The 22680-nt window shown below is 51.5% G+C and overlaps 7 protein-coding genes across 7 annotated transcripts; 2 read left to right on the top strand and 5 right to left on the bottom strand.

The window, feature by feature from the left end:
- Positions 1-3: 3 nt before the first annotated feature.
- On the bottom strand, positions 4-1824 carry PODANS_5_2890 (uncharacterized protein; the record flags this gene model as incomplete). Its single annotated transcript, XM_001903995.1, has 1 exon — positions 4-1824. One exon carries the CDS (start codon positions 1822-1824, stop codon positions 4-6), a length of 1821 nt encoding a protein of 606 aa, XP_001904030.1.
- Positions 1825-3215: 1391 nt separating this feature from the next.
- On the bottom strand, positions 3216-4523 carry PODANS_5_2900 (uncharacterized protein; the record flags this gene model as incomplete). The annotated part of the gene is made up of 1 exon (XM_001903994.1): positions 3216-4523. The coding sequence occupies one exon, from the start codon at positions 4521-4523 to the stop codon at positions 3216-3218; it is 1308 nt and encodes a 435-aa protein (XP_001904029.1).
- Positions 4524-10129: 5606 nt separating this feature from the next.
- PODANS_5_2910 (uncharacterized protein) lies at positions 10130-11381 on the bottom strand (the record flags this gene model as incomplete). Its single annotated transcript, XM_001903993.1, has 2 exons — positions 10130-11284; positions 11337-11381. 2 exons carry the CDS (start codon positions 11379-11381, stop codon positions 10130-10132), a joined length of 1200 nt encoding a protein of 399 aa, XP_001904028.1.
- Positions 11382-13285: 1904 nt separating this feature from the next.
- PODANS_5_2915 (uncharacterized protein) lies at positions 13286-14799 on the bottom strand (the record flags this gene model as incomplete). The annotated part of the gene is made up of 3 exons (XM_001903992.1): positions 13286-14197; positions 14244-14455; positions 14652-14799. 3 exons carry the CDS (start codon positions 14797-14799, stop codon positions 13286-13288), a joined length of 1272 nt encoding a protein of 423 aa, XP_001904027.1.
- Positions 14800-15305: 506 nt separating this feature from the next.
- Positions 15306-16727, top strand: PODANS_5_2920 (uncharacterized protein; the record flags this gene model as incomplete). Its single annotated transcript, XM_001903991.1, has 1 exon — positions 15306-16727. One exon carries the CDS (start codon positions 15306-15308, stop codon positions 16725-16727), a length of 1422 nt encoding a protein of 473 aa, XP_001904026.1.
- A 793-nt stretch (positions 16728-17520) lies between these two features.
- On the top strand, positions 17521-19153 carry PODANS_5_2930 (uncharacterized protein; the record flags this gene model as incomplete). The annotated part of the gene is made up of 2 exons (XM_001903990.1): positions 17521-18467; positions 18523-19153. 2 exons carry the CDS (start codon positions 17521-17523, stop codon positions 19151-19153), a joined length of 1578 nt encoding a protein of 525 aa, XP_001904025.1.
- A 776-nt stretch (positions 19154-19929) lies between these two features.
- PODANS_5_2940 (uncharacterized protein) lies at positions 19930-21660 on the bottom strand (the record flags this gene model as incomplete). Its single annotated transcript, XM_001903989.1, has 1 exon — positions 19930-21660. One exon carries the CDS (start codon positions 21658-21660, stop codon positions 19930-19932), a length of 1731 nt encoding a protein of 576 aa, XP_001904024.1.
- Between the last annotated feature and the right edge of the window lie 1020 nt (positions 21661-22680).

The raw sequence follows: 22680 nt of genomic DNA, 5'->3' as shown, positions 1-22680 counted from the left end.
CTGTCATGTCGTATAATTGCCCTCGTTATCACCCCATCGGGGACACTTGAGTGCGGCTACAAGGGCCCAATATTTATCTCCCATGGCCGCCTTTTCGCCCTCTATTTCCAAGATTGCCACTGCCTTGTCTTCTAATTCTTGAATCTTTCGGTTTCCATGATCCCCGACTTGATATTTCATCACAAGTGCCCACGCTCTTTGTAATTTCTCCTCAGACAACCCAGCATTGACCAATTTAGGACATTTGATTTTCACTCCTCCGGTATCAAGATGTGGGGAGCATACAAAGCTCATTGCGTTCTTAGCAGAGGCCTTTGCTCTTTCTTCGGCATCCAGGAAGCCTCGAAAGCGGCTTGGGTCATTCCTCCTCTTTGGAAGTTCTCCGGCGGACAAATATACCCGCTGCAGAGAAGGGCTTTTATGACCACTGCGACGACCACCATGTATCCTCTCGGTCAACGGCGGCTGTATCTGCTTCTCTTTGAACCCAAGTTCAAAGGTGAGGTGCAAATCTCGCAAAGACGGAAAGTTGCCTGCATCAGCCAGCACACCAAACGTTGTTTCCGGCCATCTGCCCTCACCGCCATCGCCATGATCCGACTGGCCGTGTTGCCTCTCACACCAAATCCTCAGCTCCCGCAACCGCGGCAGGTTCCTCCCCAAAACCCAGAGATCATCTTCTGTCACTGCAGAACGTGTGATATCCAGTCTCGTCAATGTGTTTCCAAACCACGTAACTGCCTCCACTGGAATAACATCTCCCCCTACAAACGGCAAACTGATGTGCTCCAGTCTTCCCTGTGGCAAGTACCGCAAGAAACCCCAGATCCCTTCAACATAGTCTCTGTTAGCCGAGCCCTCCACTTGCAAGGGCCTCATCCCAGGTCCGTACAGCCCATCCAGCTTCAGCTCTCTCAAGGTCCCCAGCTTGCCCGCTAGTTCCACGCTGGCCAATATCTTGTCTGTCCCCATCCACCCCACGTCCAACAGCTGGAGCGTCTCCGGTGCTCCCCAGTAAAATTCTCTGGCCCAGTAGTCGACCTCCGGGGATGTATTTGGTGGATAGCCCTCGGTGTTCCAATTTGATTCGCCTGCCACGGCAGGGCGGCCAAATGGGTAGGCGTGGATTGTAAGATGCTTTAGCCTTTTGGTGGCAAGTTTTTCGGCTGATGTGAAGCCGAAGCCAAAGTATTTCTCGTCTAGAGTGCCCTGGCCGCTGGCGCCGCGGTGGTACCAGATGTCGAGAGAAAGCTTTTGTAGATTAGGAGCGTAACAGAGGATGGCTTTTAGGGGGTGAAGGATTTGGCGGGTGTAGTTTTGGGTGTAGTAGGTTATGTTGATTTTAAGTGAGGTCAGGTTCGGGGTGAGCGGGTAGGTCAAGAGCTGGGAGAGGAGCTGGAGGAGGCGTGGGTTGGGACGTCGGTCGTCTCTGGTGGTGATGGAGAGGTGAAGGTTGATGGGGGGGCTTTTGGAATTGGTTTTGAGGGAGGACAAAGTATCTGGGAGGGGGAGGGCGCTGTGGACGTGCCGGCAATGCCAGTGGATGTCGCGCAGGTCTGGCATCGAGTTGATGAGAGGGGTTGACGATAGGCATGATGGATTGGGATGGTACTGGCCGAAGGCGAGGGGCCAGATCGGGTACCTTTTCACCATATGATCCATTCCTGGGTCCTGGCTTGGTGTCTTGGGCTTTCGGAGGAACTTCCACTGTCGTGTTTTGTTGGCTGGGCTATTGGTTGCGCTGAGAGAGGTTCTCCCCCAACACTGGGGATGGAGAAGTCGAGTGTGCGAATGGCAGACAAGAGGTCGATGCGTTGCATGCATTGTAGACGGTGAGCCACCACACGGCCAGGTGAGCTGTCCTCGCTCCAAATCTCGAAGATGAGACTTGTCAGCGTAATCTTGGTGTGCCTGGGGAAGTCAAGAGCGAGGAGGCGGTGTTGGAGGCATCGAGCCTTGACATAGAGATCAGAGCAGACCAGCGCAACATTGAATAAATCCTGTGGACTGCTGTCATGGACAATCTCGATGATGTGTAAGACAAGCTCATCGGCCAACCGAGAGAATGATGGCAAATGAGGATCAGCCGCACGAGATGTGCGGGCTAAAATGACTGTCGGCTGCCGTCGAAATAGACTATTCCGAAGTCTGGAGCGTATCGTAGGTGCCATGTTGCAGGTGGTAGGAGATGGTACACTACGGCAATAGCAATTCAGAGCAATGAAACTGAATTGAAGCTGGACGTATCCCCTCGCTTGGCCATGCTGTTTATGTAAATGACCTACCTAGCCAATAGAATTGCAGATCGGCCCAGGGATTAGGTATCTTTCCCACACTGAGGGTCTTTCTAAGCAAGCCCACTCTTGGGCCATTTGAAGGTGTCCCTGCCCCATTTGCTCTGCCCCAAGGCTTGTAGAAGACTGACGACTATGGCCCAAGCTCGCGCAGGCAGTTTTCATTTCTGTGCATACTTCTTCCATACTTTGATATTTTTCTGGACAATGTCATTATTGTATCCCAATACCAAGGGTGACACAAGTTGGGACGACCATGCAGAGAGTTCGGACGGTTTTTCACGAGTTGGGACAGATTCAAACGTTACCGGCAGTGTGGGAAGGTGCGCCTGAGGAAGACCAATGTTAGTCCCATAGGAATCACGTGAAGGCTGCCCTCAGGGGGCTTCAAGGCAGCCGGAACCTCAATTCTGGAAATGAGACACTGTTCTTACTGCATACAAAACATTTTATTATGCCACACATACTCTGGCGAAAGACAAGTTATCAAACTTAGACACAAGTACTACAGAGCAGCCTAAATCCAGTCTACTCTTAAAATAATCCTAAATATAGGACAAGGCCTCTGAAAGTCATCATCTGTGTCAGACAATTTTCCTAGGGACCTTAAAGCTTCAAGGGCTCAGGGGGTCAGGGGTAGACCCGCCCAACATATCACTTAGGGCTTTTATACACGCTAGAAAAGAGATAGTAAATATATAAACCAACGCATCTTTATTACTCAGCGCAGGCTACTAGTAAGTAGCTAGGTATATAACAGGCAAAGCTAAAATCATTGCAGTTCCAACTGGGTACTCATTGCTTTTCCTGCAAGCCTTGCATGTCGAGTCTGTTTCCATCATCAGTTGTTTCGTTTTGCCTCAAGCTCGCCACCCATTCATCACTCCAAAATACCAACACACTTTTAAACAACACTTCTACTTATCCACATACTCCTCGGGCTACGCCAGGGTAGGCGTCTCGAATCCTCAGGTAGTCGTTCCTCTGCTGCAGAGTTGGTGAGCTTCCCACAATCTCGCGAAGATCCCGCTGGCCTGCTTCACGGCGCAACGTATACCGGAACCACTCTTCGCCATTCCTTGTCGGCACCAATTTCTTCCCAATAACTCGGTACAGTCCATCGTAGCGAATCCCACATTCAGGAGCCCAGCCTCCGCCGGTCTGACTTTGGCCACGGAGGACTCTCACAGGCTGTCTGATGTCAATCGACTTGTTGAGAGCCTGGGTACCGACCGATGTGGTGGCTACCCCCATGTTGTCCGTGGAGTAATACAAAATCTCACCATCATCCTTGTCAATCTCATGATACTTGTTGTTGCGGCCGGATATGACGATCGAATAGACTCCCATCGACGCCGAGCCGAAGATCCCCCCCTGGCTTCTTCCATGCGCCCCGTGGAAAAGCGCTACCAGCTGGAAAGGCCACCAATCACCAGGGATCAAATAGCCCTCTCCAATGAACGCGGCATTGACCTTTTCGTGCTTGTAGGCCGGGTTCAGCTTGTACGTCAGACCTTTTTTGGGGCTTCGGTAGCAAACCACGCCGTGCATGATTCCGCCTTTACCGTAGATTGGGTGATTGACGGAAGGCTGAGGGATGACACTGACACCGGCTGCCCTGTTTCCGCCGCTTGACGCTCGCCCCGGAGAGCGGGGTGAGACAATACGAGGCTGACCCGCGTCCACGTCGGTGCTAACGTCACTAGCATAGCCCTCGTCGCCTTGGCCCCAGTTGTCTTCCTCAAACCTCAAACGAACCGCATTTGCCGCCTCTTTGATGTCAGCAGGAATGCCTAGGTTTGTCGAGTTGCGGACTAAGTTCATGACCTGGTCGAGGTGATGGACATCCCTGAACGACGGCCTGACCACGGCATCGAACTCCAGCCACCAGAAGAAGGCTCTCGCCGACTCCTGATAGAGCTTGAGCTGGTCCGCGCTGACGTCGGTCCTGCCGGGCTTGGATTTGGTGACCAGCATCGTGACCTGCCTCACACCCTGAGACAGGCTGCCAGTCCAGATTTGGACTTGCTGAGAAGCCGGGTCCGGATCTGAAGGCTCGCTGACAGATGGGGACCCCGATGCTTCGTTCTGTCCAGACGTGCTTGATGCCACGCCGGGGCCTGTCTGAACCTGAACGGCCGTGGTTTCGGTAACCGGTGCCTCCATTGCGACATTCTCAGCCGCAGATGCCTGGGCTTCCTGCGCTGCTGCCAACAGGTCGGCACGCATCCGTGGCGATCTAATAGGCGGAATAACCCGTCTTCTTGATGGAACTGCCTACTACAGTGTTAGCGCAATGGTAGGATTAACCATAAGTCAAGACATACCGCATTCAACACCTGAGGGCGCCGAGTACTACCTCTTGAGTTGACGTGACCGCCTCGACTGTGGTCGCGCGACTCGCGATCGTTCTTCGGGGTAGGCATCAGTAACTGTGGCTGGGAGAAGGTCAGTGATGTGGAATAAATAACCTGGAAGGCTGGACTGATGGTAATAGGAGCTGAGACTGGCAGATTTCAATGTTTGGACTAGTAGGGGTGAAACTTGAAACTTGAAAAGCTTGAACTTGAAGCAAGAAATAATATCTGTAGATATACAAAAGGTATGGAATGTATGAAAAGTGAATATGTGAAATAGGGGATTATGGGTGGACGTTGGTATCAAAATGTGATAACGTACATTATAAGCGAGTGCACCATATAAGCGAGTGCACCACTTTCCACCACCCTACGAATACTATCCTCAATTACACCACATCAACACAAGGAATTAACTATAATTACATCAGAAACAGCTGAATCTGAGGCATCTGCAGCTTCCTGGCAAGTGCGCGCATTATGGCCAGGCTTGCCGCACACACTACAGCACTGAACCTTCGTACGAGCCCCCCCTGCATTACTACTATCCGGCTGCGTTTCTTGCACTCCCTCCTTATCCACGGCCTTCTGATCCAATAGATCCTGTGCCTCTTGTATAGTAAGTGACCCTCCAAGCCTTACACGTTTTTTTTTAGCTCTCCGGCGCTTGCTTAGTGCCTCATTGGCCTTACGGAGCGAAGAGACCTCTGCACGAAGGAGAGCTACCTAGTACATTATAGCCGTTGTACCTTTAGCAAGCTAGTCTACTATAGCCAGCATTAAAGTCGGGGAGTTATTTTGATAGTTAGTAATACGAGTTTTGATAAGCGTTAATTATAAATTAGTTTCTCGAGGGTTGTGTAGTGTTTGGGAGACCTAAGGTTATGCAGTACCGGGCCGTAAGTTTGGAGGTATTGGCGTACGAAGCTTTATATCCAGCTTAGAAAGCACCCTCTCTGGATTATATAGTATAAGGCTAGCGCCCGTAAAGCCACCCTATATATTCTTCTCTATTAGAGACGAAGAAGGCCTCGCGGAAGGCACAGAGGAACTCGAGCTTACTTATATAGTTAATATACATACGCATTAAGTCTTCGATCTAGCGACCGTACACCTATTTTAACGGCCTAAAGCAGCCAATATCGAGTAGCTAGAGGAAGTGGGAGGAGTATAGAGGTATATAAAGCGTAATAATATTGTTCTATTAGTAGTAGCGTTCGAATTTGGTTGAGTAATAACTTTCGTAATTATCGAGGATTAATAACCGGTATTTACCTTTTATATAGGATGCTATATAATAGTCGAAGTACTTAATTTAATCTAAGCTTACCGGATTAGTAGTCCATTTATTATCGATAATTATAATACGCTAGGTAGACGGTAAATTATATTCGGTATACTAGTTAGTAAAGTAGTATTGTGCGGCTAAAATAATAAAGGGAGGGATAGTTTAGCCGAGGGTATTAACTCCCTGGATTACCGTTGCCTATTCGCGGTTACTAGGCTAGGCCAATTTTACTTTGCTAAGGCCGTCCGAGGTTGTAATTACTATACCCGCGAAAATAATACCCATTATAAACCTAGTCTCGTCGAAGTTATAAATATTATTATTTATAATACCGTACTTAGCCTTAGTATTCCGTATAAACGTAAACCACTCGGCAATAACCTTTAGATCCTCGCACTTAGCCCTCTAGTAGTCGTATCTACGCGTAAAACGCGTACGGAGCTGTGGCTAGCGTTTAACGAAGTTATGTGCCCAGAGCTTACTAATAGGGGGCGCGTCGCGTACGTGTAGCAGTTGGTTAGCTATATCTTCCACACCACGTAATCTTAGTGGAAAATCTCGCGCATATAGCTCAATAATATATTAAACAATAGCATCCTCTTCGGATTAAGTAAGCTTCTTCGATTTGGGCGTGGTATCGCGTCGTGCAGGCCGGCCAACGCGTCGTCGTAAGAGAGTCGTATGGTGGACGTTGTAGATCTTTCCTGCGGCTCGGAGGCTGAGATTTTTATCTTTTTCAAGAGCTTCGAGGGCTAAGATCACCCTGGCTTCCTTTAAAGTAGAAGGCATATTGGGTTGTGTAGAAAAAGTCGATGTTGGGTGGAAGGATAGTGCGTCGCTTAAAAAGTGGTGCACTCGCTTATATGGTGCACTCGCTTATAATGTACGTTACTGTCCTTTAAAAGTGTGAGTAGAGTTTAGGCTGGAAGTAAAAAGGTAGAGAATGCTAATATATAACTAAAAGCTCTTAAGAAAAGAAGATAGATGGCTGGGACGGCGCGAGATAGGTAATGCCTAGACTAAAGGAGAGAAAATAGGTAGAGAATACTGGGAATGTGGAGACTAGAAGAAGAAGGAACACATAATAGGGAATAGCGCTGGAACGAAATATAACAAATAAAGATATAGAATGAAGAGAATATTTCGATAAAAAAGAAGGAGTGGGAATGCTGAGATAACACATGAATATATAGAATGAAGGAAAGAAAGAGCATGGGAATGCTGAGATAGGGCTTGGAATAAATGGATAGGAAGTAAAGTAGGATACTTGATAAGACTCTGAAGTCGTCCCGCCCTAAGTTGGCGAATTAAGAATTATAACAAAAATCTAAACTGGAGAAGGAAAGAAAAGAGGATTCTGGGATAGCGGAAGGTTGGACTAAGAGAGAAAAAGAGGCAGCAAAGATTGGCATGGAGTTTAGACTGGAATACACCAAGACAGAGGGTACCTTACTGGAATAGAGCTGGGTCGTCAAGACTCCAAAGCCACCCTGTCCCTTCCGCCTTCGCCGGGTAGTGTATTAAAAACAGTAGGAAATGCTTAAACTTGAGAAAGAAGGATAGAGAATATCGGGGTAGAGCTTAGAATAATAAAAGGTGATAGATAGAGAGGACTGGGATGAAGTGTGGGTCGTCAAGACTCCAAGATCGCCCTATCTCATCCGCCTTCGCCGGGTGGCGTGCCGAGAACAAGAGGTAATGTTCAGAATGAAAAAAGAAAGACAGAGAATACTAGAATAAATTTTAAATTGAAAAAGAAAAAAAGAAATGGGTGGACAATGTGAGTAGAAAACCCAGACTATAAGAAAGAAAAAGACATGGAATGCTGGGACAGAGCTCAGATTAAATGGGAAAAAAGACAGAATGTTGGGATAGAGCTCGGATTAGACAGAAAAGAAGAGAGAGGATATATGCCAAGAATGCTGCATAAGGACAGTAGATAAATATTTATGCATGGTGCTGCATAGGCGTGTATTAAGTAAATGCACAATAATACATACCACGATTTATGTGAGGTTGTGCGGTGTAAGTGCGGCTGGTGGTATGTAAGAAAGGGCGATTTGTGTAAGGACGCTGAGATGAGATTGGTGATGAATGGCGTATCCTTTTTGGCAAGAGGTAGCGAGTGAGTGTGGTACCCCGTGAACCAGTAAGGCATGGCGAGCCGGCGAGAATGGAGATCCCTGAAAAGGGAGGCGCGATTTGCGTCGCCTTTTTATAGCGGGCAGGTAGGAGGAGGGAAGGCGACGACGATATGCAAATTGTGGAAGGTGTGGAAGGAGTCGGTATTTGGGGGTAAGAGCCACCGCGGTGAGGTGTGTGTGTGAAAATGTGGCCAAAATAAAGAGTATGCGGCAGGGCAAACGAGTACAGACCTCGTGATAGCGCGCGTTCCTGATTCTCACTGGAGGGTGAATATGCACGTCTCACCACGCCCTGAGGGAAATGCCGCTCGATGTGTGTGGCCTTTCGAACAGGGGATAGCCTCAGGGAAGCCTCAAGTGGTGGCAAAGGGGATGCCTGATTCTGTGTATGATTAATATCTATTGATTGGAGGAGTCAATATTATACCTTCAGGTCATCAATTATCAGTCTACGTAAAGGGCAGCAATTAAGCTGAACACTTTGATTATCTCTATGGTGGGTATTTATGAGCAGCTAGATCTTTATGAAAAGCTTGTATGTCCTAAGGTGTATGTTCACTTCGATGTAATTCCCAGCCCTTTTAAAGGCTGGTTTCGATGGACAACTTTAATGGGCAGGGGATTATGATTTTGGGAAATTTCCTTGGGTTTGAGTGCGCAGATGCACAGTGAAGGATAAGGATAAGAGGGAAAATCAAGTAGAGAGAAGATATAACAAGACGTGAAGCTGGTCTTACAGGGACAGGGCTGGCAGTGTAGTTGATGATGTGCGACGTGAGATGCGCGTACGAGGCATAACGTGAGAGAAAGGAGGGAGGATGAATGATAATGCGAGGCTGCTATTTGCCCCGAGTCCAAGTAAGAGGGAGGTGTGCACTTGGATAGGTAGCACAAAGAAGTTCGAACTTTGGTAGGTAAGGAAAGAAATTCAAAAGATGAAAAATAGAAGGAAACTAGTGCTTAATTAGTGCAATAATCAAGCAATTGAATTAAACATGAAATAAATAAAATATTTAATTATTTAGTAATAATTGAATATTAATTATTCTTCATTTAATTTTCTAGCTGGGCTGCATGATTTACGAGCTGGTGGCTGAATCTGGCGGAAATGTCACCCTCTTTTCAACAAGAAAAGAGGTCGAGATGTTTGGTCTGGCCAATGAGCATCCTGAAATACAGTTTTTATCCTCACTCTGTTGCCACGCAGGTTGCAACAAAAACTTGTTACTGCCTACCCAATTAACCAGGGGTTACCTTATGTGAAGAAGATTGACCTGTCACATTGAGCGGCGCTTGTGAAGATGATTGTACAACCCTCTAGGATGATAAACGTTCGTCTGGTACTTGCCAAGGCCGCCTAACAAAGGGGGAGCACTCTCAATAAAACCAGGCTTGAATGCCAGAAATTGGCCAGTATTTTGTGAGGGTAGCCGAGGCCAGGCCAAGGCCAAGTGTCTTCACTTAACAGAAAATATTAGCCTAAGCGTCGAAGGCAGTGGAAATGCAAGGCCAAGTACACTCCCACAGAAAATGCTAGAAGAGTGACCTGGTGTGACACTTTCGTAAGTGGCTCCCCCCCTTACTGTGGCCTTGGAAAGTCATGAAAAATAACGTTTGTGACCCTGGAGTATTGTAATTGGACAGATATGTCGAACATGGTGAAGATCGCCTCTCCTCGAGCAAGTCTGTCTATAAGTCAACCTATGAGTCAAGGTGTCATAAGATAGTCCAGGATTGGCGTGGCGCATATTTTGTAGTTATACACCAGATAGTCTAGAGTCTAGAGGGTGCAGTATATTGCACAGATAGCAAATTATCCTAGGACCTAGCCCTCCCTGTATGACAGTCCGACTCGATACAATTAAATATGGCGATTGAAAGTTAAAAAAAGCTCATGTCGTTGGCCGACGTGCACAGAATGAAGACAGCGATAATAGAATTATAATCAATCGTGTGAATAAACCATGTCCGATATCGCTATCCATCCAAAACAACAAACAGCCACCAACGCCTACGCTATGTGGAACCCATATCAACTCACTAGCATTAATACCCCAGCGGCGTGAGACCAGCTCTAAAGGGCCTCTGGAGGTTCTTGACTTGCGTATCCTTCACTCTCCACACCCCTTTGGTTCTCTCATCAGCCAACTGATGACCCGTACCATCTGCCAAGCGATGGAATACCTCAAAATCACCCGCTGAAATGGACTGGAAGAGCAGCGGCTCCCATGTCTCGCCCCTTGACTCCTCAAAAGCCCTCATCAGTCTCTGCGCTTTTTCGATCTTGGTCTTCTCCCGCGTGACAGCCTCGAGATTACCCATGGCCATCCCATTCAGCACCTTGCCCCACGCCTTACGGCTCTCCCAGTCATCTTGCTGCTCCACCGGAACGATATCCATGGGCACCGGCTCATTCTCCACCGCGTCATGCTTGAACATCTCCAGGACCTCCCCAGTTTGCGCATCCTTGACCACCCACCCGTCGCTCCAGACTCCCGAGAGAGTGTAAATGGCCCTCTGTTTGGTATCATCCTTCTTGTACACCTTTGCCTCAAAGGAGTTCCTCTTTCCCCTGATCATCCCCTCTCCAGAGAACTTGACCTGAGACACGTACCCGCCACTCGAGTGCAGGGTATACGTCCCAGTGATCTCTGGGTACATGCACCCGCCCAAGAATCCTCTGATCTTCACATCTGGCAGCGGCACTAAATGATCCTCGTCATATCGATCAATGTGCACCATTGCATGCCCAACCTGTCTGATGTTCACGTTTCCGTTGAATGTCATCTCCACCCTAGCGTACCCGTCGGCCCTGACACCGTTTTGACGGTCGATGACGTGCATCGCCGTAATGGGGGGATGGTGAGATACCTGCTCGGCGATGAGCTCGGTGCATGCCTTGTTTTCCTCGTCGGTCCACGATGCGAGGAATAGCTCTCCGAGAAAGGCGTTCAGGGGCTTCTTGATCGAGACGGCTTGCGGGCCAGGGGAACCGGCGACGTAGAGTTGACTCTTGAGAGCAACGAGGAACCATTTGAGGACGAGCAGGGAGCGTTTCTCGGGGAGGGGCTCGTGGGCAGGGGCGGCAAAGACGGCAGGACGCTGGGCCCAGCAGTGGCCGACTTCAACGACGGACGAGGGAGCGAGGAGGGAGGGAGGTCCGGTGACGTTGGCGAGATCGCCCTTGACTGTTCCGAGAAACTATAGCAATGTTAGCATCGTGGCAGACGAGGGAAAGGATAAGGGCACGAACCTTGACCAGCTCTCGCAGGCGGGAAGACACCGTCTTGCTGTCCATGATTAATGAGTATTCGGGGTGTATTAATAGAGATAAGGCCGTAAAAGCATGAATCGAGAGGGAAAACGACAGAATTAAGAAGTTCAAAGATAGGCAAAAGGAAACAAAATGGGATGTTGTGCCAGCCGATCGGTCAACGGTCGGTCGTAATGAATATATCCTTCCTCCCTTCGTGGTATGCTAAAGCAGAAACTGCCAAGAAAAGGACCTCAAAGACAGAGACCCAAGAGTTCGCTGTGTAGGTCGAACAAAGGTATTTAATTCTGCTGCCAGGCGAAAGACAAGGAGGAAGATCTTTGTTTCAATGTTTCACCTGCGTCTCAACTGCTTGGCGGGGGTGTTGTTGCTACTTCTGGGCGGTGGATGCTGCTGTCACGTTCTCCTCTCATGCAAACGACTGCGAACTGGTGAGAAGCCCAGAAAGAAGACAGGGAAAGGACGGGAGTAATATACCCCTCATATCGGTGTCGTACAGAGCGATATGCGGCCGGTGCTGACGATGCAGGACCTTTCTGGTGGCCGGATAGGTAGTTGATGAAGCTCCCGGGTCCGTCCAAAGACGGTGCCGTGGGACTGCCGCTAATACGGACTCAACCAAACACTACAGGGCGCTGCAGCACCCGTCCGGCTCCAGGCACCCCCGCGCCACAAACCACCTGACTGCGCAAACCCCCCGCATCCCGTCCCAACGGGCATGTCATCAAGAGGCTCCAAAAGCCTCGATGATCATGTCCACCTACGGCGGAGCTGGAGATGGGCACCAGCTTTCAGCTTTTGTTCATGGAGCCGTGCGGTGGATCGGATGTCTTAGCTACTGATTCGTTTGCACTCGCTACCCGCTGCCCGGCCCGACTTTCCACAGGCACTCGGGGGCTTCCGGCAGTCTGGTTCGCCATCAGAGCTCAGGGAGGGCCGCGCGTTACGCCGAATTCTGCAGCAAGACGCGCGGGAGTGTGGCAGAAGCAGAGTGGGCGAGTCATCTGCGCTGGATCTCCCGCCCTTCAAGTGTTTCAAGGCCATCGACCGCACGACCACCCTCAGAACCGCAGCATACTTGGGTAACCTGTCGATTGGGTGTGACAAAGGAATGCCAAGACACAAATCGACACAAATGTAATATTCCCATCTCGTTGCATCATCCCACGCAAGTTCACCAGACGACGACATTAGCTTGGGTTTAGGTGGGTTTCTCATACACAATTATATATCCAAAATCTTCCAGCGCCATGCAAAAAGTCTTCATTCCGGACCATTAACCAGCCTGACCTGTGCACGGCGTCTCCTTCCATACAATTGTCTCACCTCCATCCTCGCCCGGAACAGTCTCAAAATGTCTATTGAGATGCTCCAATCCGTTCTCAATCACTCCCTCCTTTTTACCATGGTCTTCACCGGCACCGGGGGCCAGTAGTTGCCATAGGTAACTGATCACAGACTCGCCCTGGTTATTCCTGCGGTGAATGTTTACACCTGGACTCAAGATTTTGAACAAGCAACAATATTTCCATATAATCTGTCGGCGCTGTAACATGTCGCTCAAAAGTGTGGACCAAGCAGTGTTGCCATCCATGTCGTTTGTCACGGCCGTGTCAGCCCCTGATTCCATCACCAATTGGATTATGCTGGGACCTTGGTGGCACTTGGCCGGTGTCTGGTACCCTGAATAGCTGTACCTACGATCAGCCTCCAGCGGATGCCTGACCGTCTCGTACAGGAAAGGTTGCTTGACAGCCTCAGGGTGGTCCTTGATGGGCTGCAGGGCCAACAGCTTCTGTATCAATGGGCCGCTCTGGTACATCAATGCCCCCGTCAGAGGACTCATGGCAAACCCGTTGTGTTGGCAGTCGATGAGTCGATGGCAATCCGCCCCGCGTTCGACCAGCTTAGAGATGCAAGTGGCATAGCTAAGTCCAGCCCGTCATCTCTCCATGCGCTAGAATTGCAAACAGCAGCGTCTCCCCATCGCCGCCGATGTTGTCAATCTCGCGGTCAGGGACCGAGTCCAGCAGATGGCAGACCATGTCCCATTCCCGACGTCGCCGTAACAGCTTGAACAATGATTTGATCTGGTCGGAGCCGAGTTGGGATACACTCAAGCCACCACGGTGGCAGAGAACACGGGCAACAGTGAGCTTGATGAGCTGGCGCGAGGACCGCACATGCCACCGGTACGCCGGAGGGAGACACCACAGAAAGAAGGGCATGAACGATGTAAAGTGATGAGACAGATCCATATTGAGCAGTGTGTCAATCACCGCTTCACTAACCGCCTGGGTTGCCTTGAAGCGATTTTGGGCATCCCAGAGCCCTGTTGGGAAATCATCGTCAGAGTCGAGCAGGTCCATGTCCATTCTCATGTCATGGGCCCCCATCAAGGACATGAGCTCATTGTGGTCGGCATCCCAGGGGTGCTCCCCTTCGTCATACCTGTATAAGGCTTTATACTGATGAGAGCATCCAGCGGCGAGAAAGAGTCTTTGTCCCTTGTCTAGGCCACCAAACGACGTGTTCGGGTCGAGTTTGCACATGAGCGACATCATGTTGATAGCCCAGACGTGCTTGCATTTGACCGCCGTCTCAAAGGCCGTAACGTCATTGTTGTCGCGAATAAGCGGGTCTGCGCCCTCTTCCAGGAGAAATTCAAGGACCTCCTTTGCGTATTCGGTTGTCCACTGGCGATCGGGCCACTCGGCAAAAGCCCTGAAGAAATGATGGAGAGCCGTTTTCCCTGAGTGGTCTTGGGCATTGACCTCGACCCCAAAGGCCACAAATGCTTGGAGGTTGTCGTAGACAAACGACTTTTTCGGGTTTGTGGACTAAATCGGGAAATTGTTGAGTATAGCGAAAGTTGCCAAGCAAAACCATCAGCGCAGTTTGCCCCTGGTCGTCAGCCGCGTTGACGTCGGCACCAGCCTCCAACAAGCCGACAATGGCATCCCATCTCAAGTTGCGGGGGGCTAGGTGAAGCGCAAACGCCCTTCGCCCGTTGTTGAATGTCCATTCGTGAGGAACGCCGCCTTTGAGAAGTCGCTCGATCGGCTGGTACGAGCACAAGACCGGGGTGTCGCCGCAACCTGGTCGCCGTCCTGCAATAGATCGTCCAGTGCGTCAGCATGCGAGTACATGCAACAAAGGGTAGGCAGTAGAAGCTCCATATGTGTCCCTTCAGCCAAATGTGCTGTAGCCAGTTGCGTCATGTCGGCACCGAGATTCAGCAATATTTTCGCAGCCAGGGGAAGAGCCTTGAACTTCTCTATTCCGACTTCGTACAGGGGCCTTTCAGCGACGATGGCGAGGCGGCGGGCGGTACGGGAGAAGGCGCAGAGTGTTGAGGACATCGGCGAGGGTTTCGAAATCGCGCATCTCGTTGCAAATCCTGAACAAAGGTCTCGTTCGGCAGGCTCATGAAGGTAGCCATTGTTGTTGATGCTGGAGAGCTGCCACGACAAACAGCACAGCAGAGGCTGAAGTGTATTGTGTAAACAGCCCTCTTCGCGAAACCTTCGCGCGGGCACGTGATATTTACCCGACTTCCATCCGTTGGGTAATAACCCTAACCGAGTCATATTTCGACGGAGGTTGAATCGCCAGACGGCTCCTCGAGCTCATGGCATATCATTATGGGCAGCTCGCCCGGGACAGCTGTGAGGTCGGCCATTGTGCATTGTCGCCAGTGGTGAGGATGAGGGAGGAAGAGGGTGAGTGACTTTCCAGGATCCTTCCGAGTTGGCATTGATCAAGCGCTGTCACGTGCAACAGCTTGGTCTTTCGTAGTGGTCAAAGCTCCTCCCTCGTCGACAGTCAACCAACAACACCCGGGCACGATAACCGACAGGATGAATCATCGTCGACAGGTATGTGATGTGAGGTGGGTAACATGGACTGCTCACATCACCAGGACACTCACTTTTACGCTCGACCGCCATGGCTCTCCCCTCCCGAGCGCCTCAGGCACGCGACTTGGTTGACCAGGACTGGACAGGCCCTGATGATGCCGACTGTCCCTACAACTGGCCCCTGTGGAAGCGCCTCTACATGACGAGCATTCCGGCCCTGCTCTGCGTCAACGTCTCTTTTGCCTCCTCGGTCTACACCTCGGGTACCAACGACATATCACAGCAGTTCAACGTGTCCCGCACCGAATCATTGCTCGGCCTCTCCCTCTTCCTCTGGGCCCTTGGTCTCGGCGCCATCATTGCTGCCCCTGTCAGCGAGAACTACGGCCGCAGGATCGTCTATTTGACGACAGTTCCCATCTTTGGCCTGTTCACCCTGGGCTCTGGACTGGCTCCCAACTTTGTCACCCTGATTGTCTGCCGCACCTTTGCTGGCTTCTTTGGCAGTGCCGTTGTGTCGGTGGGCGGCGGCACCAATGCCGATCTCTGGCGGCCCACCCTCGCCGGCGTCGTGTATCCTTTTTACTTTGTTTCGCCTTTTCTGGGGCCGGCCTTTGGGCCTGTTGTCGGCGGCTACCTGATCGAGGCCAAGGGATGGCGATGGCTCCAATGGATTATCCTCTTCATGATCGTCTTCAACTACCTGTACGCCCTTCCCCAGTCCGAAACCTACAAAAAGATCATTCTGGAGAAGCGCACGCGAAACGAGAAAACACCCACATGGTCCTCCAAGGTCGCTCCGCCATCCCGCGCCATCCTCCAGCGTATTCTTCTCAAGCCGTTCAAGATGCTCTTTGTCGAGTCCATCGTGCTCTTCATGACCATCTACATGGCCTTCAACTTTGCCGTTTTCTACAGCTTCTTTGCCGCATTCCCCTACATCTTTGGCCCGGGCGGCCACTACAACTTCACCCCGGGCCAGCAAGGCCTCACGTTTCTCTCCATCGCGTTGGGGTGCGTAGTAGGGTTCGTTGGGGTTGTCTACATTGACCGTCGCACGTATCCCGCATTGGAGACCAAGTATGGGGTTGGCAAAGTGCCACCTGAGCACCGTCTCTACGGCGCAATGGTGGGCAGTGCCCTCAACCCAGCCAGTTTGTTTTGGTTCGGGTGGTCCGCCAGCGCAGGCGCACACTGGGCGAGCCCTGTCGTGGCCGCAGTGCCCTTTGCTGTGGGAAACATCATGGTGTACAGCAGCGGTGCCCTGTACATTATGAACTCGTATGGTTCGCTGCACGGCGCGAGTGCGCTCAGTGCCAACAGTTTGTTGAGGTATGCCTTTGGAGGCGCCTTCCCTCTGTTTACCGTGCAGCTATTCTCGTCTTTGGGTACCGGATGGGCCAGCAGTTTGTTGGGATTCATCTCCGTCGTGTTGGTTCCAGTACCGTGGGTGTTGTACAAGTATGGCAAGCGGATTCGGGCGCACAGCCAGTACATCACTGCCGCTTGATCATGTAGGTAGACGGATGGATCTTGTATTGTGGGAAAAAGGCAGCCAGCTGCCAGTCTGACCAAAAAATATGACGCCGGTTTGGCACATTCCATCTCCACACAGTAAACACTGAACACGCCGTGATCAGGCCTCCACCTCTCCACCTCAAAGTTGGGGTAAAAAAGCCGGGGAAAATTCCTGGAGACACATCCACCGATCGACAGCAAGTCAGGTATCGTCGATAAAACTGCCGAAGGCGGTAGTGACCTGCTCGTCGATGCTACATTCACCCGAGCATGGGTCAGAAGCGCGCCTATCACGGCTGCGAAACCCGGTGCATCGACGGTCACAGTCTCAACGGTATGCCACGGCATACTTCCGCTGCGTCGCAACGGTCCGGCCCATGATTGGCGGGATTCGTCATTTCCTCCAACCTCCCTTGCTCCACCACCATCTTGATGCTTCCTGGACCACAGGCACGCACGACCATCAGGGTAACATCCAAACGGCTCAACTTGCTTGTATCAACCATGCCTCTTCCTGGTCGCAGCGGCCTGACCGCATTGGCTCGCGTCTACGGTTGTATGTCTCTCCCCTCACGCAGGATGCGAAGATGCGAGGATGCAAAGGGTAATATTGGTCGGCCGATCCAGACCTCCATATGGCGAGGCGAGATAGATAACGTCAAGAATTTCCTCCTCTGCTCCCATCGACCAGCCTGGCGGTTCCTCCATTTATTTAAGCTTATTCCCACCTGAGCTCTTGTGTGTCACCATCAGCAGCACCCAAGGGGCTCAGACACCTAGACAGGATGCCCAAGATGAAGCTCCCCACTATCTACAATGTCCACCTCGTGGCCATCATCGCCACCCTGGGCGGTGCCCTTTTCGGCTTCGACATCTCGTCCATGTCGGCCATCGTCGTCACGAACCAGTACATCACCTACTTCAACAATCCCTCGGGCGTCATCCAAGGTGCCATCGGTTCCGCCCTCGCCGCCGGCTCCGTCCTCGGCTCTGCCGTTGCAGGCCCCATCTCGGACAAGATTGGCCGGAGGGACTCCATCATGTTTGCGTGCTTATTCTGGCTCATTGGGACATCTGTGCAGGTGGCCTGCCAAAACGTCGGCCAGCTGATCGTGGGCAGAGTGTTCAACGGATTCACGGTTGGTATCACGTCCGCTCAGGTGCCCGTGTACCTGGCCGAGATCGCCAAAGCGGAAAAGAGAGGGAGTCTGGTCATTATCCAGCAGCTCGCCATCGAGTTTGGCATTTTGATCATGTACTTTATCGGCTATGCGTGTGCGAGTATCCCGGGGACGGCAAGCTTCCGGACGGCGTGGGGGACGCAGTTTATCCCTTGCGTTCTCCTCATTATTGGGCTGCCCTTTCTGCCCCGGTCCCCCAGATGGTTGGCCAAAGTGGGGAGGGATGAAGAAGCGATCCGGACGCTGGCAAACATCCAGGCGGATGGCAATATTGAGGATCCGAGGGTGATTGCCGAGTGGGAAGAGATTGTCACAGTCATGAATGCGGAGAGGGAGGCTGGAAAGGGGTGGAGGAAGTTCTTCAAGAATGGAATGTGGAAGAGGACCATGGCGGGAATGACGGTACAGGCGTGGCAGCAACTGGCTGGTGCCAATGTCATTGTGTATTACCTGACATATATCGCCCAGATGGCCGGGTTAGAGGGCGATGTGGCCATGGTTACTTCGGGTATTCAGTATGCCGTCTTCATCATCTTTACAGGTGTCATGTGGTAAGTTCTTTCTCGTTTGGTCGTCAACAACACAAAGACTGACACTTCTTCACAGGCTTTTCATTGACAAGACTGGCCGTCGCACTCTCCTTGTCTGGGGAGCTCTTGGCATGGGCTTCTGCCACTTTGTCATCGGCGGTGTCATGGGTGGCAACCACACCGACGTTCCTGGTGGAGTTGGCAACCCCCCGAATGCCAACATTGTCATTGCTGTTCACTCGGGTGCCCCGGCCAACACTGTCATCACCTTCTCGTATCTCCTGATCGTGGTGTACGCCCTTACGCTGGCTCCAGTATGCTGGATCTACGCTGCTGAAGTGTGGTCCCTCGGCACCCGTGCCACAGGCATGTCGATGGCGGCTCTGTCCAACTGGGTCTTCAACTTTGCCTTGGGCATGTTCACGCCACCAGCTTTTGTCAACATTACCTGGAAGCTCTTTATCATCTTTGGCGCCTTGTGCGTTGCCGCGGCGATCTGGTTCTGGGTGTTTTACCCAGAGACCTGCGGTAAGACGTTGGAGGAGATTGAGGTCATGTTCTCTAAGGACGGGCCACGTCCGTGGAACACCAGAAAGGGCGAGTCTCGCTTGGCTGCCGAGATCGAGGCTGTCATTGCTAGAAAAGAAAAGGGGGAGCAGCCTGGTTTGGCTGAGACTGTCACGCGCGATGGCGAAAACAAGGCTTAGTTGACCTGAAAGACAATAATTAGATTGCGCGTCTTGTGGTAGCTAGGATGGATGTTCGATAACTTAGTACCACCTTGGCGGGTCTCGATGGCCTTTCGACTCTTGGCACGTCTCCTGGATTGCGTGGTTCCCCCAGGCAGCATTTAATAGAAAGACCCGAACTCCCATGTGATTTGCTACCCGACATTCATCCCTAATAAAGTTTTTACCAATGTATTACATTCACCAACACATTTATACCATGAAGTATCAATGCCGCCGGTCGAATTCCAACCCAACCCGGACTATGTCCACAAACCGTCAACCACGGCGGCAAACCTATTTCAGCCCGATCCTATACGAAGTCTCATTCAAAATCTAAAATCCCTCTTTCATCGCTTTCCGAGATGCTGTTTGGGCAGTTTTTACGCTGTATGCAATCTGGAGGGCCATCATAGGGCTCTGGCAAGCAAAACAGCTGCTGTTCGGCCGGTCTGTGGTTGAGGTGTGTCCTGGTGCAGTGAGCCAGAGCCTTGCGTCGTGCGTATTCGATGTTTTGATCTGGGGCTTGGTGTTTGGTGTGGTGGGTGACTGGGCTTGGTATGTCGGAGGCTGGGTCTTGATCGGAACTGTGGCGGTGTTTGTAGGAGAGGAGGTCATTGGGCAACTAAGGGCAGGGCGTAGATGATGAATATGACATTTCGCGATGATACCCGAGCTTTGAGTGTTGAACAATACCTACCTACTCAACCAAAAATACCACTAACTAATATATATGAGCGAGATTAAGAACGACGCTAGTCAAACACCTTCCCTGGGTTCATAATCCAATCCGGATCCACAGCCCTCTTCAACGCCCTCATCAACCCAATCGTTTCCACCCCCAACTCGTCCCTGAGGCTACCCTTCTTGCCAATCCCAATAGCATGCTCCCCCGACACGGTCCCTTCCATCTCCAACGCCCTCTTCATCATCTCTTTGACCGTCTTCCCCACTGCCTCCTTTTGCCCTGCATTCCTCGGGTCGTACATCATAGCCACATGAAAGTTGCCATCCCCCACATGTCCAATGACGCTGGCAAAAACGCCCAGCTTGGAACACTCCTCTTTGGACCAGGTGATGATCTCAGCAAGCCGCGAGATGGGCACCGCAACGTCGGTAGACCACATTTCTGTTCCCTCGGGGCGGATATTAACCATGGTGAACAAGGCTTCTTTGCGCGCAGCCCAGAGATTGGATTCCTCCTTTTTCGATCTGGCAAAGATGAGCTGGTGAGCACTGAAAGGTGCCACGAGGGATGAGACGCGTGAAATGTCGGATTTGATTGCTTCGGTGGTGCCGGAGAATTTGATAAACAGGGTAGGCTTCTCCTGCCAGCGGCGTTGGCGGACGGTGGCGCTGCCGTGCTTGTTGAGGATGGCCATCTGGGCGTCGTCCATGATTTCGAGAGCGGCAAGGCCGGAGATGCCAGATCGAATGAGCGAGGTGGCGGCTGCGGCGGCGTCGTTGATGCTGGGGAAGGGGATCACGGCGACGGAGGTGTCTTGCGGTATAGGGGCGAGTTTGAGGGTGATTTCTGTCACCATACCCAGAGTCCCTTCTGCACCGACGAATAACGAGGTGAGATTGTACCCCGCCGAGGTCTTTCGTGGTCGTCGACGGGTCTTGACGGTTTGGCCGTCAGGCAGGACAACGGTGAGGTTGAGGACCCAGTCTTTCATGGTTCCGTAGCGGAAGGCATTGGTGCCAGAACAGTTAGTTGAGACCATGCCACCGACGGTGGCTGTTGGGGAGGGGTCCATCGGCGCGAAGAGGTTGGTGTGGGCAATCTTGTTGTTGAGATCGACCCAGTTTACTCCTGGCTGGACTACCACGTCCATGTCTTCCGGGTGGAACGATATCACCTTGTCCATATTGGTGAAGTCGATGCAGATTCCTGAATAAGGCTGGCTGAAGTTGCCCTCAACCGAAGAGCCAGCTCCAAAAGGAATCATGGGGACTTTGCGTTTGCTGCATATCCGGGCGATGGTAGACACATCCTCCGTCGTCCGAGGAAAGACTACGGCGACGGCTCTTTCTGAGGAGTTGGAAGTAGACCAGTCAGAGTGTCCGTGATGTTCCAACACATCAGAGTCGTAACTGACACAATCTTGGCCTATCAGTCGGGCAATCTCCTCGGCAGCATGCAGCATCTCGAATCGGTTGGCATACGTGATAGCCTTGGGGATATTCGGCGTGTTCAAATCCCATTCAGCCTTTGGTTGCACTAGTTCATAGTATCCCTTGCCGAACATGACACCTGCTCCGAATCCAACGAGACCCAGTGCCCCGGAGGCAACGAATGCGTTGCGGCCCCATCCTCTTCCATTCGGTGTTGATGCTGTGGTGGCAGAATATGGTCGACAGCTGCTTCCAGGCTGCCCTCGTGGCCTTAACTGTCGTGTTGTCTGCAAGGTCACCCTCCGTTCACAGGTACCTCCAAAGTGCAAGCCTCGTCTGCATCCCGGAATGACCCGGAGTCCGGCCATCTGTTCTCCACTTTTCTCCGGTGAGTTCGGTTGCTAATAGCGTTGCCGGGCGGCTTGACGTCCGATTGTACCGTCCTAAATTTCAAGGCGAATCGGTCGATCAGCTGGCTGAGTTAATGAGGATTTGGAGAGAGTGTAACACCAACATGCCCACCAACTACGAGGGGAAAGGGGGTCGAAACATTCGGCTCAAATCGGTGTTAAGGTAGAGGTCATGCGGGCCGGCTCCGCCCCCGTGTTCCGGTTGCCGGATTACTCCCGGCCCTGTATCTAGATCGGCATTTTCGACGGCTTGTGTGTCGCCAAGGAAACTAGTGCGACTATAGCAATGATAATTTGCGGTGCTTTGCCATACCGGTCATTCTTGTATCTAGGTGATCGCTAGGCAAAGGGCTAAGATTTCGCTACAGTGTACCCCATAATCTGACCTACCTGAATGACATCGGCACCTACTACCTGACTAAGGTAGATACAAGTCAGGGGGAAATAGTAGCCTCCCTTACAGGCAAAAACATCGCAGCCTTGCCTGATGACTTGGACCGAGCCTCAAGTACCTACCTAACTAAGGTAATCTGTGTCCTCGATCTTTAGGTGATCGACGCTTTGTCGTTCCAGTCTCTAATTTATCGCAAGTCAATCTTATTATTGAACTTGCTAAAGTGAGAATATCCACTTCGAGCTCAACGGCCCATCTGATCTGTTTCTTGTGACCATCCCCTCGATGGCGCTCTCACGGCTGATTCGAGGAGGGCGGAGGAAGCAGCCCCATTCGGGCCTTGAGCAGGGTGTCACCCCACAGACTCTCCAACGACGATTCCCGGCTGTTGGCAAGTCTGCATCTGCATCTTGGTGACGAGATACCTCCCAAGGCGCCGATTGGAGCCTCTTTCACTCGCGAATTATGTGCTCGCCGACATGCCTGAATATGAGCCTCGCTCGTGGCGTAATGTTTCAGGGAAATCTGAGCAGCGCAGAGCTCCTAATCAACTTTACTTTATTTTCTCATCGCGAGGGCGGAGG

Source organism: Podospora anserina, chromosome 5, assembly GCF_000226545.1.
Source record: "Podospora anserina S mat+ genomic DNA chromosome 5, supercontig 1".
Lineage (NCBI taxonomy): Eukaryota > Fungi > Ascomycota > Sordariomycetes > Sordariales > Podosporaceae > Podospora > Podospora anserina.
This window is presented reverse-complemented; position numbering and strand designations above follow the sequence as displayed.